We start from the raw sequence: 17703 nt of genomic DNA, 5'->3' as shown, positions 1-17703 counted from the left end.
ATTGCAAAATAGGAGGGGGGCATCTGGGGAGAGTCTGTTTAAACTGGGTTCAGCCAGCCTACACTTTACCATTGAGCGTTTGAAAGATGCAGCTGCCTTTTCAGGAGAGAGAGAGAGAGAGAGAGAGAGAGAGAGAGAGAGAGAGAGAGAGAGACAGGCCAGCGTGTTTTTTTTCTCTCTTGCTCTCTGCTGTGTCACGTGAACCAGCTGGCAGAGAAAAGCCAGATTCAAAGCCAGATTCAAACATCTGGACAGCTGCTGGAGGGACAGGAAGAGATGAGAGGGCAATGCAGAGTGTGTGTGTGAGAGAGAGAGAGAGATTGGGGGGGGGGGGGTGCCCTAGCCAGACCCCCGCCCCTTCAATGCACAAACACATTTTGCTGAACGAACAAATCAAAAAACGGCACATCTCTTAAAACAGCATAATGCAGGCCTGCCCTTCGAACTCCACAGACCGGGGGACATAACGCTCAGAGCAGAGGGCTGAAAAGAACGAAGCAGGGCTGGGCAGCACTGCATCCAGCTGGCCCTGGCTCTCCTGGAACATTCCCCAGTTCTCGAACAAATAAAGCGGCCACACAAGGTTGGAATGAGGCTATCGCTGAGCAGTGCAGGCTGTCTGCATTCCCCTGTGATACTGCTGCACGCTTCTCTATACAGAGTAACACAACGCAAGGACACAAGACTCCTACTGCACAGTAGTGTCACCCAGTTCAGGTTTTCCTACCAGCTTGCCCCAGTGTGTCTAGGCAACAAGCCCAGGTGTGTCGGATTATTAAACTCACAGTGAAACCAGGACTGGATCACACTGCTGTGCAGCAGGAGTCTTGTATTTCCACCCCTGCAGTGGAACGCAATGCAAACACAGTTTAACACTCACTGTTACGCAGGACGGTCTTGCGGGGGACAGGGTCCCAGTCCAGACCCCAGGACCCCCCAGTCAGCGCACCCAAAAGCAGAGCCACGCCCAGCGGCACACAGACCCCGCCCATCTCCCGGCAGAGCCCCCCTGATTGGTGCAGAGACTCCGGGGGTCCCCTGTGAGTGTGAGGAAGTTGAGGGATTGCAGAGGTAGTCTTGAGATGGGGCTTGGGTGCTCTCTACCTGGGAGAGAAAGAGAGAGAGACAGGAGGTTACACAAGAGGAGCTGAAGACACCAGTCAAACGTTTGCCATTGAATTTACACGCTGACGCTGAGAAAGACTTGTAGTGGAAACGCTTGCCATTGGAATGCATGAGCCACTCCACACTGCAGACCAAGAAAGAAACTCATTGGCTCTCATTGAGACACAGATAAAGGCTTCTGGTCGTAATGCCTTGCTAAGCTATGGTTGACATGAAGTCTCAAGTCCCACGCTTTGAAACCCGCATAGTTTCCGATGAGACACACGAACGCCACAGGACTGGGGGCCTCAGACCCAGATCTGCTGAGGAGCGAGAAACCGACTCGCTGCCACGCTCCAGGAGACAAACATTAACATCCCCCGGTTTGTTTACTCAATCTGCTTTCATTCAGGATCACAGGACTAGCGATGAAGAGTAACAACAGGGCTGGGAATCAGACTCCTATTGCACAGCAGTGTCACCCAGTCCAGGTTTTACTAGCAGCTTGATCAGCCCCAGTGTGTCTAGGCAACAAGCTCAGGTGTGTCTGATTATTAAACTCCTAGTGAAACCAGGACTGGATCACACTGCTGTGCAACGGGAGTCTCATTCCCATCTCTGGAGCAATAGTGACAGCTGTGGGTTCTCAGACTGTGGAAGTCAGTTCCCTGTTTTTTTTGAAGAACGCACGGTTTAGTCCACACCCCTGCAGTATAAACTCTCTCTCATAAACTAATTCTAAAGCACTGCTATTGTGCTGCGCTGCATTCAAATCTCTCCAGGGCTTTTAACAAGAAACTATAACAAGACCTTAAAACAGGAGGAGACCTTAAGGCAGAGAGAGAACAACAAGACCTTAAGGCAGAGAGAGAAAAAAACAGAAGGGAGAGAGGATGAGGGGGAGGGAGAGAGGATGAGGGGGGAGGGAGAGAGGGCAGAGAGAAGAGAGAGAGAGAGAGAGAGAAAGAGAGAGAATGTTTTATTAAACAAAACAACTTTGTTCCACAGTGGCGATCGCTGAACCAGATAAAAACACACAGCCAGTTTCAACAACTAGAAAACACACAGCCAGTTTCAACAACTAGAAAACACACGTGCTAGAAAACGGACGAGAGGTCTGGTAAAGCACAGGGAAGCATTGTAAAGCACAGTAAAGCACAGAGAGGTCTGGTAAAGCACAAAGAAGCATTGTAAAGCACAGAGAGGTCTGGTAAAGCATAGGGAAGCATTGTAAAGCACAGAGAGGGATGAGATTACAAGGAACAAAGAAAGAAAATGAAAGAAAGACTACACAAGGAAGGAGGAAATGTAAAAAACAAACACACAGTGGAACTGGAATAGTGGTACTATTTCCCCCCAAGCCCGTTGTGTTTAGTTTCAGTTGGAGTGCTGAAGCGTACTGATCTATTCAAACACGCTGCCAGCGTTCCAGAGGACACAGGGAGCCAGGCAGGTCAATTCTGGCTGGCTGGCGCTCCCTCTATCTGACCGGGTTACTGAACTGAAGTTTTCAAAACAATTCCTTTTGCGAGAACGCTGCCTTGTCATTACAGACCCCCCCCCGGCAGACAGCACCGTATCACACCGCCCCTCGCTCCACTTCGGGGGTCCATGCAGGGCGCAAGGGGACTGGGGGAGGTAGGGGGCAGCGCTGGCTGGGGGTCCGACTCTCACAGCAGCTCTGTCAATCAACACTGACAGCTTCTCCTCCGGTCTGTCACACGTTCTCTGACCTCTTCCCCCTGAAACGTCACAAGAGGACACTAGCTGGCTCTCGGAGTTTACTCAGCACGCACACACAGTGACACTAACAAACACACACAAGCCCTGTTCTCACCCACACGTATAATTAAACAGCAGATCTCAGGAAGAGGAAGCAGGACAGCCCAGCTTCAACATCAGCATGAAATAAACCAGCTTCGCCTTGCAATGTCTTCGTTCCTTTAGAACTCCTTTTAAAGCAGAAGGGATGTGCGTGTGAGTGCGCCAGTGTCAGAGTGTGTGTGTGCGTGTCCCACACACAATGATGCTAACTTTCTTTTCGTTTTTTGCAATGAGGTTTTGCAACGAAACCGGGTTTCAAATGCACTGACCAGTCGGATTCGGGCGGTCAGTTTCCTCCTCGCAATGCTCGAGCCGCTCCGCCTCTCCTCCCATCAGCGGGAGGAAGCGTGCTTTTACAATTAAAACTGCACGACTCCTCTGCGCTAATAACGCACGGAAACCGTTCGCAGAGAGGGAACGGACCGGAAGAATCTGCCTTCTGCTGTGCCGAGAGAGAGAGAGTGGAGCACACCCAGGCCTCTGAACACTCGGAGGGGTTGCACAGCCCTCGTTAAGATTCTTAACGAGCTCAGAATTGAGACGAAGAGCGCAAGCGCTTCCCCATCGTGAGGCTTGACCCGCAGCCGCATGACTGATTAATTCATGAATTCAATTAGCAGAAGACGCCCCCTTTGTCCTGGGTGCTCAATTAGTGATGTACTGAAGTGGAACGCTGCCAGCTGGGGGCCGTCCAGAGACTCCTATTGCACAGCAGCGTCACCCACTCCAGGTTTTAACACTAGCAGCTTGATGAGCCCCAGTATGTCTAGGTAACAAGCTCAGGTGTGTCTTATAAAGCTCACAGTAGTGAAACCAGGACTGGATCAGATGGCTATGCAATGGGAGTCTTATTGCCGTCCCTGGGTGCTCTTGCACAGGACAATATTTACTGTCAACATGGACTGACGAAGAATGACCAAAATGAATATTAAAAACAAACCCTGCTTCAGTACTGAGGCTGCAGATGCAATCTCACTGCTCAGCCCAGACCTGAAGGACAAACCCAATTAAAACCTTAAACTACAGAGAGACTGCAGAGCAACAGACTAGAAGAATCACATCCCTCAATGACCTACACATCACTGGAGAGAGAGAGAGAGGGGGAGAGGGACAGAGAGAGAGAGGCTGGTTAATGTTTTCATGCTTGTGACAGACTCGGGCATCCAACTGCATTCATCTTCTACAACAGCTTTCCAATTAGCGCTATTGAAAAAACTGAAGAGACATAAACATGTCTTTCAAGGCAGCGGAAAAACAGACCTGCGCTCATCAAGGAGGCAGAGGAGCTAAAAGAAACGCTGTGGAGAGGAGGGGGCTGCAGCACTGCTGTGGGATACAGACAGCAGGACCCCGTCCCCCAGGGCAGGAGCAGCTGCTTCCTGGGGAAAGGTCAGGAGCCATTCAGGTCCACGGCTGGACAGCAGATCGAAATACCATGAGAACAACGCTGTGAACAAACACAGTGCAATCACCTCCCAGCCTCCCAGCCAGCCTCCCAGCCTGCTTCCTGCCTCCCTGCCATCCTCCCAGAGCAATATCCAATACGACAAGGTCACACAGACAGATTTCTCTCTCCGCATATCTGCTAGACAAAAAAAAATTTTTTGTTTTAATGTCTTCACGAGTTGTTTACGAGATGTCTACAATGAGTAGAGTTAATAATAATAATAATAATAATAATAATAATATTAACAGGTTCACAGAATGAATAAAGTTCGTTAATGAGCACTGAGCCCCGATCAATTGTAACTGCTTTAGTAACAGGAGGCAGGCTGCCTGCACACAGTGAGGCTCATCCAGCTCATAGTAAAACCTGGGATGGGTGACACTGCTGTGCAATAGGAGTCTTGCTCCCAGCCCTGCACAGTGTCTCAGTGGTTTTGCTATATAGTCGGTACTGTGATTGGGTTACTCAGGATTCCCAAGTGAACTGTTACAAATGGAAAGAAAAACAACCCAAGAGGTCGCAGGACTTCCAGACTTCCCAAGGTTAGACTTAGCGAGTGATCTGGGATTTCAATCTCATAGCCCCTCCCCTTGCAGTACCACAAACACTGAGTTTCAAAACCTGCAACTGATTTGCTGACTCTCGCGATCGCTGCTTTCCCTGCAGCAACCCTGCCAGTTCAATCACACCCACAGACACTAAAGTCTCTCTCTCCCTGCCCCCTTCACCACATCAAATAAGTGCAGCATTTCACCGCTGAGCCGTGTCTCACACACACACAGGGCAGCAGGAGCGGGCTTTCTTTCGAAGGCTGTCTCGTTTGAAAGTGGCAGGAATGGTTTACTTAGACAGGAGGGCTGAATTACTGATTGGGGTCGAACCAGGATACTGAGCCACACTTATCACTGCCCCAGGGAGAGAAATGTGTCGTTTCACCAAGCGCAGAGAGAGAGAGAGAGAGAGAGAGAGAGAGAGAGAGAGGACAGCAAACTCCCTGGAGGCGATCTGTCAACAACTGTCAGACACACACACTGCCAAGACAGCCGGGTGTGTGTGCGTGTGTGTCATTGGGACAGGATCGATCCTGCAGTTCTGTCCGGTGTGCCGCCTCTGTGTCTCTCCCCATAGGAGCATGACGTTGATCGTTTCTGGTGTTTTGCAGTGGGGTGTGCTGGTCAGGGTGTGGGTTGGTGTTTTGCAGTGTGGTGTGTGATGTGCTGGTCAGGGTGTGGGTTGGTGTTTTGCAGTGTGATGTGTGATGTGCTGGTCAGGGTGTGGGTTGGTGTTTTGCAGTGTGGTGTGCTGGTCAGGGTGTGGGTTGGTGTTTTGCAGTGTGGTGTGTGGTGTGTTGGTCAGGGTGTGGGTTGGTGTTTTGCAGTGGGGTGTGCTGGTCAGGGTGTGGGTTGGTGTTTTGCAGTGTGGTGTGTGGTGTGTTGGTCAGGGTGTGGGTTGGTGTTTTGCAGTGGGGTGTGCTGGTCAGGGTGTGGGTTGGTGTTTTGCAGTGGGGTGTGCTGGTCAGGGTGTGGGTTGGTGTTTTGCAGTGGGGTGTGCTGGTCAGGGTGTGGGTTGGTGTTTTGCAGTGGGGTGTGCTGGTCAGGGTGTGGGTTGGTGTTTTGCAGTGTGGTGTGTGGTGTGTTGGTCAGGGTGTGGGTTGGTGTTTTGCAGTGTGGTGTGTTGGTCAGGGTGTGGGTTGGTGTTTTGCAGTGTGGTGTGCTGGTCAGGGTGTGGGTTGGTGTTTTGCAGTGTGGTGTGTGGTGTGCTGGTCAGGGTGTGGGTTGGTGTTTTGCAGTGGGGTGTGCTGGTCAGGGTGTGGGTTGGTGTTTTGCAGTGTGGTGTGTGGTGTGTTGGTCAGGGTGTGGGTTGGTGTTTTGCAGTGGGGTGTGCTGGTCAGGGTGTGGGTTGGTGTTTTGCAGTGGGGTGTGCTGGTCAGGGTGTGGGTTGGTGTTTTGCAGTGTGGTGTGTGTGTGTTGGTCAGGGTGTGGGTTGGTGTTTTGCAGTGGGGTGTGCTGGTCAGTGTGTGGGTTGGTGTTTTGCAGTGGGGTGTGCTGGTCAGGGTGTGGGTTGGTGTTTTGCAGTGGGGTGTGTTGGTCAGGGTGTGGGTTGGTGTTTTGCAGTGGGGTGTGTTGGTCAGTGTGTGGGTTGGTGTTTTGCAGTGGGGTGTGCTGGTCAGGGTGTGGGTTGGTGTTTTGCAGTGGGGTGTGCTGGTCAGGGTGTGGGTTGGTGTTTTGCAGTGGGGTGTGCTGGTCAGGGTGTGGGTTGGTGTTTTGCAGTGTGTGGTGTGCTGGTCAGGGTGTGGGTTGGTGTTTTGCAGTGGGGTGTGTTGGTCAGGGTGTGGGTTGGTGTTTTGCAGTGGTGGTGTGCTGGTCAGGGTGTGGGTTGGTGTTTTGCAGTGGGGTGTGCTGGTCAGGGTGTGGGTTGGTGTTTTGCAGTGGGGTGTGCTGGTCAGGGTGTGGGTTGGTGTTTTGCAGTGTGGTGTGTGGTGTGTTGGTCAGGGTGTGGGTTGGTGTTTTGCAGTGGGGTGTGCTGGTCAGGGTGTGGGTTGGTGTTTTGCAGTGTGATGTGTGGTGTGTTGGTCAGGGTGTGGGTTGGTGTTTTGCAGTGGGGTGTGCTGGTCAGGGTGTGGGTTGGTGTTTTGCAGTGGGGTGTGCTGGTCAGGGTGTGGGTTGGTGTTTTGCAGTGGGGTGTGCTGGTCAGGGTGTGGGTTGGTGTTTTGCAGTGGGGTGTGTTGGTCAGGGTGTGGGTTGGTGTTTTGCAGTGGGGTGTGCTGGTCAGGGTGTGGGTTGGTGTTTTGCAGTGTGATGTGTGGTGTGTTGGTCAGGGTGTGGGTTGGTGTTTTGCAGTGGGGTGTGCTGGTCAGGGTGTGGGTTGGTGTTTTGCAGTGGGGTGTGTTGGTCAGGGTGTGGGTTGGTGTTTTGCAGTGTGGTGTGTGGTGTGTTGGTCAGGGTGTGGGTTGGTGTTTTGCAGTGTGGTGTGTGGTGTGTTGGTCAGGGTGTGGGTTGGTGTTTTGCAGTGTGGTGTGTGGTGTGTTGGTCAGGGTGTGGGTTGGTGTTTTGCAGTGGGGTGTGCTGGTCAGGGTGTGGGTTGGTGTTTTGCAGTGTGGTGTGTGGTGTGTTGGTCAGGGTGTGGGTTGGTGTTTTGCGGTGTGGTGTGGGGTGTGCTGGTCAGGGTGTGGGTTTGTGTTTTGCAGTGCGGTGTGCTGGTCAGGGTGTGGGTTTGTGTTTTGCAGTGGGCAGTGTTGGTTTTCGGCAGGGCTGAGCAGAGGAACTATCAGCTGTTAAGAAAAATTTGTTACCAAAAAATCATGATGCTGCAACTAACACATTTGTAGCAGTCACCCGTTTAGTGAAACTGGAAAAATAACTGCAGTTATTAAGTCGGTAGCTTGCTCAGGGTCTCACACACACACACACAAGGAGGTTCAGTGACTTGCTCAGGGTCACTCACACACACACACACACACACAAGAGTGACCAACATCACTGAACAAGTCTCAGGGTGTCTCACACACCACAAGGAGGTTCAGTGACTGCCTCCAGGTCCTGCACACACACCAGTAGTGAGGTTCAGTGACTTCTCAGGGTCTCACACACACAAGGAGGTTCAGTGACTTGCTCAGGGTCTCACACACACACACAAGGAGGTTCAGTGACTTGCTCAGGGTCTCACACACACACACACACAAGGAGGTTCAGTGACTTGCTCAGGGTCTCACACACACAGCGAGTCTGTGGCAGAGCTGCTGAGTCATTCCTGTTTGAAAAAATGCTGGGTTTTTGCTACCCCCGCTGCTTGCATTTCATAGCTTTAAATTTGGAGATGAAATGTTAAATTTGTACAGCAAGAATCAGGATTCATCCACACGCAGTGATTCGGCACATGCCTTACAAGGACAGTCAGACCCCAGACTTGCATCACTACACTGCAGGAAAATCGCACATTTACTGACAGGTGAACAGGGTAAAGCATGTCTCAGGGCTCTGCGCAAAACAGCTCCCTCACAACGGTGTGCGTTACTGAGCACCGAAGCGGAGAGGGCAGATAGATTGGAACAGTGTCAAAAAAAAAAAAAAAAAAAAAAAAAAAACTGTCAGGAAACGGCTCCAGCAGCAGCAGCCGCAGCTCGGTGTCGGGTGCGCTGCTTTGCTTGTGTGTTTGCAGCCAGCGTTGCAGTGCATTCACTCTGCAGCCGTGTTGAATTCGCAATGCTGAACTGCATGGAGGAGGCTTTTAAAGAGCATGCATTCCCACAGAGAAGACCAGCGGCCAGATACCACAAAGCCCTGTCCAAACTTCACATCCCTGCAGAAAGGCTTCGGGTCAGAGACACAGAACTGCTTCGGTTCACTGAAATGTTGAAGACATCACTGATCAAATCAAGGGCACAGAGACAGAGAGAAAAAGAGAGAGACACAGACAGACAGACAGACAGACAGAGAGAGAGAGAAACAGACAGGCAGGCAGAACAACTCCAAGGCACATGCAGTTACTTCTTTCCAGTCAACTGTTTGCACTGCCCCCAATAAACACCTGCTGATCAGGGATAGAAATAAGACTCCACTGCACAGCAGTCTGATCCATTCCTGGTTTTCCTAGGCATCTGAAAAGAAGCACCCCTGAGCTTGTCACCTAGACACATTGTGGCTGATCAAGCTCTTATTAAAACCTGGAATGGGTGAGAACGACAACGCAACAGGAGTGTAAGCCAGAGGGGTTTCAGAGCAGAGGCTGGCAGCACGCCTCGGCGAACCAGACCGTTCATCACAGGGGCTATCAGGGGTCAGGAAGTAGTGTCCTGGGGGCAGCCGCCCAGCTGGAGTTTCGAGAAGCGCACGCCGAGCCCACAAACCGGTCACTCCCAGTATTATCGGATTTCCTTCCTCTTATTTTGAAGCCTGGGGATGTGGCCAGGTTCCCACTCACACAATCCCAGCTGGGAAACTGCCTTCCTGATTCTGCGGCTTTGTTCGCCTGAAGCCGGCATCCGTCTTCATTACAGGGGTGGGAATAAGACTCCAACTGCATAGCGGTTTCACCCATTCTGGGTTTGTATTACAGGCTTGATCAGCCCCAGTGTGTGCAACTAACAAGCCCAGGTGTGTCTGATTAAACTCGCAGTAAAACCAGGAGCAGAGCGGACCGGACCCAGCTCAGCCACTGACTCCCTGCGTGAGACCCTGACCAAGTCACTGAACCTCCTTGTGCTCCGTCCTTCGGATGAGACCCAAAACAAACGAGGTCCTATTCACCCTCCTAGTCTCTGTGAGTCGCTCTGGATAACAGCCTCTACTAAAAGACCAATTAATAACACTGTAGCGCCTGCCTGCGTTACCCTGAGTTCGCTACAATACATTTATTAATATTAGCTTTCTTGGAACACATACTTCACCCCTTCCGAGCCAGCACAGCAAACACCCGAACCGGGAGAGGCTCAGAAAACCCCACAGCGGAGCAACCCGGGAAAGTACAGAAACGTGACGGACAGACGTTTCGGCGGGGCGGCGGTGCGTGTCGACTTGAACCGCACCGCCGCTTTCCTGCGAAGTGTGCGGATTTATCTATCGGGGTATCTACTGTAGCATAGTTACACCCGGGTTTCACCCCCAGCCCCCGCTGTGTATCATCGTCGCTCCTCGATGCCCCGAGCTGCACTGCTGTCTATAAATTATTATTTCGCTTGTTTCTCAAATATATTACCGTGAGCCGACGGGAATCGGTACATTGTCTTTAAACGCTCCTGCCCCTTTAATTTCCAGTAGCTGCCCCCAGTTCCGATATCTTGTGGTGTTCTGCAGTGTAATAGGAGCCCCAACCCTACCCCACCCCCCGTATTCAATATTTAAAACCCTCTGAAACACTGTAACCGTACACCCGTGAAAAAAAAAACACAGCACGGCAATCGCTTTATAGTGAAAAAACACACCCGTGGAAAATAAAAAACACAGCAATCTCTTCATAGTGGAACCAGAGCGGCACTCCGAAACTGAGTGAAGGCGCACACTTCCAAAAACAACAACAAGCTCTTTGCACGTACGCAAGGTTTACATGAGTGTGAGTGTGTGTGTAAGAGATATATAAAAGAGAGATAGAGACTCATCTCTGGATCACACGCCATTAACGCGGATCGTTCTGCCTCTAATTCATATGATTCGGGTGTTTATATAATGTTTTTTAATTACCTGTAGATGGGTAAACTAATCGCGGCTCAGGAAACAACATTATTTCTGCCACTAAAACAGGAGTCTATTTAGCGGCAGTGTTATATTGTACACGACTAAGTGCAAGCGCTCTTAACCAAGGACTTCCATGAGAACTGAAAACGGAAAAATAAAGATACAGTCATATATACTGACGTATTTCTGGACCGAGCCCGACTCGGAAACAGGACTGAAGTTCTGTTAAAATGCAAACACAGAGCACCCGAATCAGCACCCAGTTACGAGGCAAACCGTTTGCACACAAAGAAGAAACAACACCACCACAGATCCGTATTTAACTTACACTGGTTTGCTCCTGCAGATGCAGAAAGGGCTCCTGCAAAAGCGATGCGGGCTTTTTTTTTTTTTTTTTTTTTTTGGTTTTTTTTTTTTTTTTTTTTTTTTTGGTTTTTCCTCTCGATTATTTCCTTTTGTTTTTTTCTTATTTCACAGCGTCAAAAGAAAAATAATATCCAAGGTTTTTTTTTTTTTTTTCCAGGCTCAAACCGGCTATTTTTTTGCAGACTTCCCTCCGTTCAGCGGTATCCCAGGCACCGCCGGGCTGGTTTGGTTTTTACGCAGCTCAGTCTAAAAATCTTGCTGAAAATTAAAACGCTGTTTGAAATTAAACGCGCAGCCTTCATATAACGTTATATATTCTGTACAGCGAAGCAGTCTTCAATTGTATAATATTTAATATATATAATCCTTCACCGCGTTACTGCCAGCACCGCCAGTCTATTTGAAACTGTACTGAGAATGATTGAACTGCCTGAACCTCGCATGGCCACGCCTGGCGTGGCATCATCGAGAAACACAGGCTCGTTACTAGCTGTTTTCATTTGTAAAGTACAGACTGTAAAACTTGCAATGGGGAATTGATTATGCAACCTGGTGCAGCAAGAGCGTAACTAACAGGAATAGAGTTTCTTTGTTTATTATTTTATTGGTGATCGGATTTAATTACGCACGCAGTTCTCGCTTACTTGTGATATTGTACAGAGTCACACAGTGAAGCAGATAAAGACACACGAAACACAGGTGTCGAATATCAGTGCTGGAAACAAGACTCCTTGTTTCACTGTGAGTTTAATAATCAGACACACCTGAGCTTGTTGCCTAGACACACTGGGGCTGATCAAGCTGCTAGTAAAACCTGGACTGGATCACACCGCTGTGCAACAGGAGTCGGATTCCCATCCCCTAAAAAAATTATAATTCCAGTGAATTCCAACGACGATAACATAATAATAATAATAATAATAATAATAATAATAATAATAATAATAATAATATTTAACACGCAGATAACACCTCCCCTAGCCCATGTGTTAATTTTGACATGCCTGCCTCATTGTCACCCCGATCCTGATGTCTGTACCGGGCTATCCGGCTCTCATTTGCTCCAGTGCTTGCATCAACTGCACTTCTCCACCCCTCGCCGTGCTCTCCTGCGATTGGACCCTAGAGGCACCCGTATTCACGTGTTTCTATAATTGTATAAATGTCACCTGCCCTGAGCCGTCGTGTTCTCTGTTTATACCTGCACTCAGAAATGAATCCACTGTTGTCTCTTTTTATTTCAGCAGTTAGACCAGAGACGATAAACAATGCACTGATTCAAATCTCAGTGGGGGGGGTGACGTCAGGAAGCTGCCCTTTAAAATATGACACAGTAACAATCCTTTATAAATACACCCAAATCAAATGAATAAATGCATGAGCAGAATAACCGCGCTGGACGCTGCGCCCCCAACCCCAGCCAGCCCGCTCACAGCAGCATGTGGGTCGGGTTCGACAGCAGGGAATCAAGAAAACCAAAGGGCTTGTTTTTGAGCAGGGAGCGGGAATCCACCTGATGTCTGTGTTGCTGTGCTAATCAGAACTGTTATCTGTGCTGATCAGAATTGTTATCTGTGCTGATCAGAACTGTTATCTGTGATGATCAGAACTGTTATCTGTGCTGATCAGAACTGTTATCTGTGCTGATCAGAACTGTTATCTGTGCTGATCAGAACTGTTATCTGTGCTGATCAGAACTGTTATCTGTGCTGATCAGAACTGTTATCTGTGCTGATCAGAACTGTTATCTGTGCTGATCAGAACTGTTATCTGTGATGATCAGAACTGATATCTGTGCTGATCAGAACTGATATCTGTGCTGATCAGAACTGATGTCTGTGTTGCTGTGCTAATCAGAACTGTTATCTGTGCTGATCAGAACTGTTATCTGTGCTGATCAGAACTGATATCTGTGCTGATCAGAACTGATATCTGTGCTGATCAGAACTGATATCTGTGCTGATCAGAACTGATATCTGTGCTGATCAGAACTGATATCTGTGCTGATCAGAACTGATATCTGTGTTGCTGACTGATCAGACATTACTGTAGTTCCTTTTCCTGTAAACACACTGTTTAGTCATCCTATCAGAACTTTGTACCACTAGTGAACATTTGCTTTCCACATATAAGTATTATAACCATATCATAGAAATGGAGATTTGTCGTGATATTATATCTAGATCCCATGGATGGGGGGGGTACCCCCCCTATACCTATCTGGGGGGGGGGGGGTACCCATAAATCCCCACCCCCCTCCCCTATCCCATCCTCCTTCTGTACCCCCCACACCCCCCCCCCCATCCTCCCCCCACCTGCAGCTGGGTACTTTATCTGCTTTAAACAATATATAATTATCTTCTTGTGTGGTTTCCTTTTCTGTCCCTCGGTGAAACCACGAAACACAAATAAAGGCTTTCTGTTATTATCTATTAAGAAAGAAAGAAAGAAAGAAAGAAAGATAAATCTGCTATAGTTTTCCTTCAGGCGCTCCAGATTAATCTTCAATTAAACCGCAGAAGAAGGAAAAATGGATCCCCCTGTAATTCAATTGTCTGTTGCCTGCAGTAAATTGCACTGGCACACCTGCAGAGGGGTTGAGGTTTAGTGCATCACTGAGGTAGGGTTACCAAGCAGAAAGAAAAGAGCCAGCACCAGGCTGGGAATTAGCTGCAGGGCAGATAGAAAATGAGAACATGAGAACATCTGTGATCCACACAAGTCAGTTCAGCTCCTCAGAGCTCGCCCGGTTCAGCCCCTCAGAGCTCGCCCGGTTCAGCCCCTCAGCGCTCGCCCGGTTCAGCCCCTCAGCGCTCACCCGGTTCAGCCCCTCAGTGCTCGCCTGGTTCCCAGCAGCTGATTGATCTCAGAACTCTGTCGGGTCTCAGAGGATCGCAGTGATTCAGCATCGACAGCCTGGCTTGGGAACCCATCCCACCCCCATCTCCACTCTCCCCGTGTGAAGACGGGTCTCCTGCCCCCTGTCACCAGTCTGTCCCCCACTGGATTGCCTCACTGCGTCTCCTCTGAGACATCAATGAAGCCCGATCTGTCTCCCACAGCCTCTGATGACAGTGAAGACCAGAGCACACGTGTTTTCTCCTGGGGTGCGTGCGTGTGTGTGTTTGTGTTTGTGTGTGCGTGGGCGTGTTTGTGTCTCCATGTGAGGTCTCTCTGTGTGTACATTTCCTGTAAGCTTCTCGGTTTCTCAAGAGCTCACAACATATTGAGACTTGTACCGCTGACTTACTGGAACAGAGCTGAAGAAACGTGTAACCCTGCTGTTGGTGTTTAGGAGTTCTGCATCACCTACAATTCAAATATATGAACTTAACTTAGATATATTATCTAACATCATGTATGCAAAGAAACTACAAAATGATTTTGCAATAAAGTCTGCCGGAAGCCATACCAGTAGTACAGTAAGTATTTCATGTTAGATTTCAAAATGTCAAATTTTACAATGTTTAAGCATCTGGTTAAACTCCAAAGCGGCATGGAATTCAATATGTTAGCGTTACATTATTCAGCAGCTTTCATTCGAATTTATGAAGCAGAATCAGTTTGTTCTATATAGGGAGGTTGAAAACTTGGGACCTGTATGCAGGTTGGAGCTCTTTCGATGAGTCATTCAGCAGAGGCTTTTATCCAGAGCGACTCACAGAGACCAGGGGGGTGAACTCTGCTTCATCAACAACTGCAGCTGCTGCAGAGTCTCTTCCAATAGGACCTGGTTTGTTTGACTCCTCCTTCGCAGTGCTCTCGTGGAAACCTGCCTGGCTGCCCTGTTTCCCGCAGGGCTCCTGTGTGAATGCTCTGCAGTTCGCTCTCACACAAAGGCACCCTGTTACACAGGCAGCCTGCTTCCTCTCTCCAGGGGCTGTGCAGCGCACAGAGGGCTATTGAGCACTGCAGAGTGGCAGGGACGGGGCTCCATTACACAGCCAGCCAAATGAGGAACCAGAGGCTGGATCCACACGCCTCAGCGGGACTGTTAAAGGGGAGGCCCATTTAAGGGTGGGGGGGGGGCAGAATGGCTTGTTAAAGGGAAAGTCCGCTCACCGTATCATTATAAAGCTGCCCTCGTTTATTAATAAATGATCGCTGAATTATCTCGGTCAGTGAGGTCTGTCTGTGTGTGCATTTCCTCTGTGCTTTACAATGCTTCCCTGTGCTTTACCAGACCTCTCTGTGCTTTACAATGCTTCCCTGTGCTTTACCAGACCTCTCTGTGCTTTACAATGCTTGCCTATGCTTTACCAGACCTCTCTGTGCTTTACAATGCTTCCCTATGCTTTACCAGACCTCTCTGTGCTTTACAATGCTTCCCTATGCTTTACCAGACCTCTCTGTGCTTTACAATGCTTCCCTATGCTTTACCAGACCTCTCTGTGCTTTACGATGCTTCCCTGTGCTTTACCAGACCTCTCTGTGCTTTACAATGCTTCCCTATGCTTTACCACACCTCTCTGTGCTTTACGATGCTTCCCTATGCTTTACCATCCCTCCCTGTGCTTTACAATGCTTGCATTGTGCTCTATTACACTTTGCTGTGCTTTTACTAGGGGAAACACATGGCAAGCCCGGGTAAACTCTGAAGAGTATAACCATGGGGGAGGGAAGCTGCAAAAATACTGTACAAAAAATACAGGGTCAGGAGGAAAGAATGTGACTCCTCATCAGAATGTAGAATATTCTTTATATTCAAATCCTCCACAGTGTGTGTGTGTTTGTGAGAGAGAGAGAGAGAGAGAGAGAGAGAGAGAGAGAGGAGAGAGAGATTGAGGAGAGAAGTGGAGGTAGAGGAGAGAGGAGAGAGGGGAGAGGAGAGGGGGGAGAGATGGAGGAGAGAGTCAGAGACACAGAGAAAGAGACACAGACACACATACACAGAGAGAGAGAGAGACACAGAGACACAGAGACAGGCTGTTCAGCACCCCCCCCCCCCCCCCCCCCCCTCGCCCGCTCTCCAGTGGGCTCTGAAGGCAGCAGGAATGTCTTGGTTTGCATTTTCTTGGTTTGCATTTTCTTTCCATCCTGTCACAAGAGACACATTCTGAAAGAAACGAAGAGACCAACAGTGCGGGAGACGAGATTCAACTAGAGCAATGTAAAAAAATGCAAAAACGTGCACACGCACACGCCAACACACGCGCACATACACACGCACACGCACACAAGCGGCTTTTGTCTCTTAAAGAATTCGGCTTTTCTTTTCATAACCTGCAGAACAAAAAAAAAAAATGGAAAATGCATTTTCTGTGGAGGCGTTGATATTCCCAGAATTCCGGCTCTGCCAGCGTTGAATTCCTCAGCTTGCATGAAGACAATGTGTTTATTCATTATATTTTTATACAAGTAAGTATCGATTTGAAATCTTTTATTTAACATCTTGCAATAAAAGAAACTACAAAACTCTACCAGAAGCATTACTAGCAGTACAGTAGAATTTCATGTTTTTATCAGTTTGTCGTGAAGTTCATGGGAAAACTACAAAGCGACTTCATGAAGCAAATGTAGTTAGTTCTAGAGGGGGATGCAAAACCTTTGTCCAGAGCTCCACACGTCACCCAACACTGGTGAACACTCAACAGAGCTGAGTTTAGAAAAACGAAGAGAAGAGAGAACAGCAAGAAATAAATGCTCCTTTCATTCTCCACTGTGCAAAACGCTGAGAAACGTGAGACAGACATTTTCTGAAGCTACTAAAACAGGAGAAGCCTTTCAATAAACCTGCTCGCCCCTGTCTCCTCTCTCCTCTCTCCTCCCCTCATCATTCTCCCCCTACGCTCTCCACAGTTTTCGTTTTTTGCGGAAACTGGTGAGACAGCTCGAAGCTACTAAAATCTCCAGTCCGGCCATATAGGGTTCTTAAACCGCGACCACTTGTAGGCGAGTTTGTCTCGACCTGCATCAGCAACTTTTTGTCATAGCTGTCTCTCTCTCGTCCTTTGTCGAGTGGTCTTCCCTCTCTCAGAGCGAAAGGAATAGGCAAAGAAGGTGAGAAAGTACAAGCCTTCGACTCATAAATCTCCCCACTTCTTTCTTCTCTTCTCTCTCCCAGAGAGGGATCCCGGGGTCCCGCTCCATCCGCTATTCTGAAGCGTAGAGGGGAGAGGGCGAGTAGGTAGAATCCTGAGAAGAGAGAATCGTCCTCTCAGGGAGAGAGGTAGAGATCTAGAGGAATGAGAGGGGAACTCATCCCTCCTTCGGCTCTCTCTCTCTCCTCTCCTCCCTCTCTCCTCTCCCCTCTCTCCTCTCTCCTCTCTCCCCTCTCTCCTCTCCCTCTCTCTCTCTCTCTCATCTCTCCTCTCTCCTCTCCTCTCCCTCTCCCCCATCTCCTCTCTTCTCTCATCTCTCCCCTCTCCTCTCTCCCATCTCCTCCTCCTCTCTCCTCTCTCTCTCTCTCCTCTCTCTCTCTCTCCTCTCCTCCCTCTCTCCTCTCTCTCTCTCTCTCTCTCTCCTCTCCTCTCTCTCTCTCCTCTCTCTCCTCTCTCTCCTCTCTCCCTCCTTGTGCTGGTTTACAATGTATCTGTGCATGTGTGGCACGGACTTTGCCAACACTTGCATAACTTGCTGTGCCAGTTAGGATAGATTTCAATTTGAATTCAAGAGAGAAAACGACTTAATGCAACTGAGCCCTGCAATACCAAGAGCTCAGCCCAGAAAAGACTTCCCTCAGCCAGCTGGTCCTGAAGCTCACCGAAGTGAGCAACAGCAGCCAGCTTCAGGACAGCCCTGCAAAAACAATTCCAGTTAGTATAACCAACTCCTAACACCTGAAACACTCAT

At 49.1% G+C, this 17703-nt stretch overlaps 1 protein-coding gene across 5 annotated transcripts in view; it reads right to left on the bottom strand.

Annotated features, from left to right (window-relative positions):
- LOC121303099 (semaphorin-4C-like) overlaps positions 1–11005 on the bottom strand; it is a 29482-nt gene extending 18477 nt beyond the window's left edge. Inside the window, exons 1-3 of one of the 5 annotated variants that reach the window (XM_041233553.1) lie at positions 10976–11005; positions 10874–10943; positions 881–1100 (exon numbers count right to left, since the gene is read on the bottom strand). In XM_041233553.1, the coding sequence (XP_041089487.1) occupies positions 881–992 (112 nt within the window). In that variant the 5' untranslated portion in view covers positions 993–1100; positions 10874–10943; positions 10976–11005. The other 4 variants (XM_041233549.1, XM_041233550.1, XM_041233548.1 and 1 more) reach the window with 4 other exon arrangements.
- Positions 11006–17703: the final 6698 nt, after the last annotated feature.

Source organism: Polyodon spathula, chromosome 31 (assembly GCF_017654505.1).
Source record: "Polyodon spathula isolate WHYD16114869_AA chromosome 31, ASM1765450v1, whole genome shotgun sequence".
Taxonomy (NCBI): Eukaryota; Metazoa; Chordata; class Actinopteri; order Acipenseriformes; family Polyodontidae; genus Polyodon; species Polyodon spathula.
This window is presented reverse-complemented; position numbering and strand designations above follow the sequence as displayed.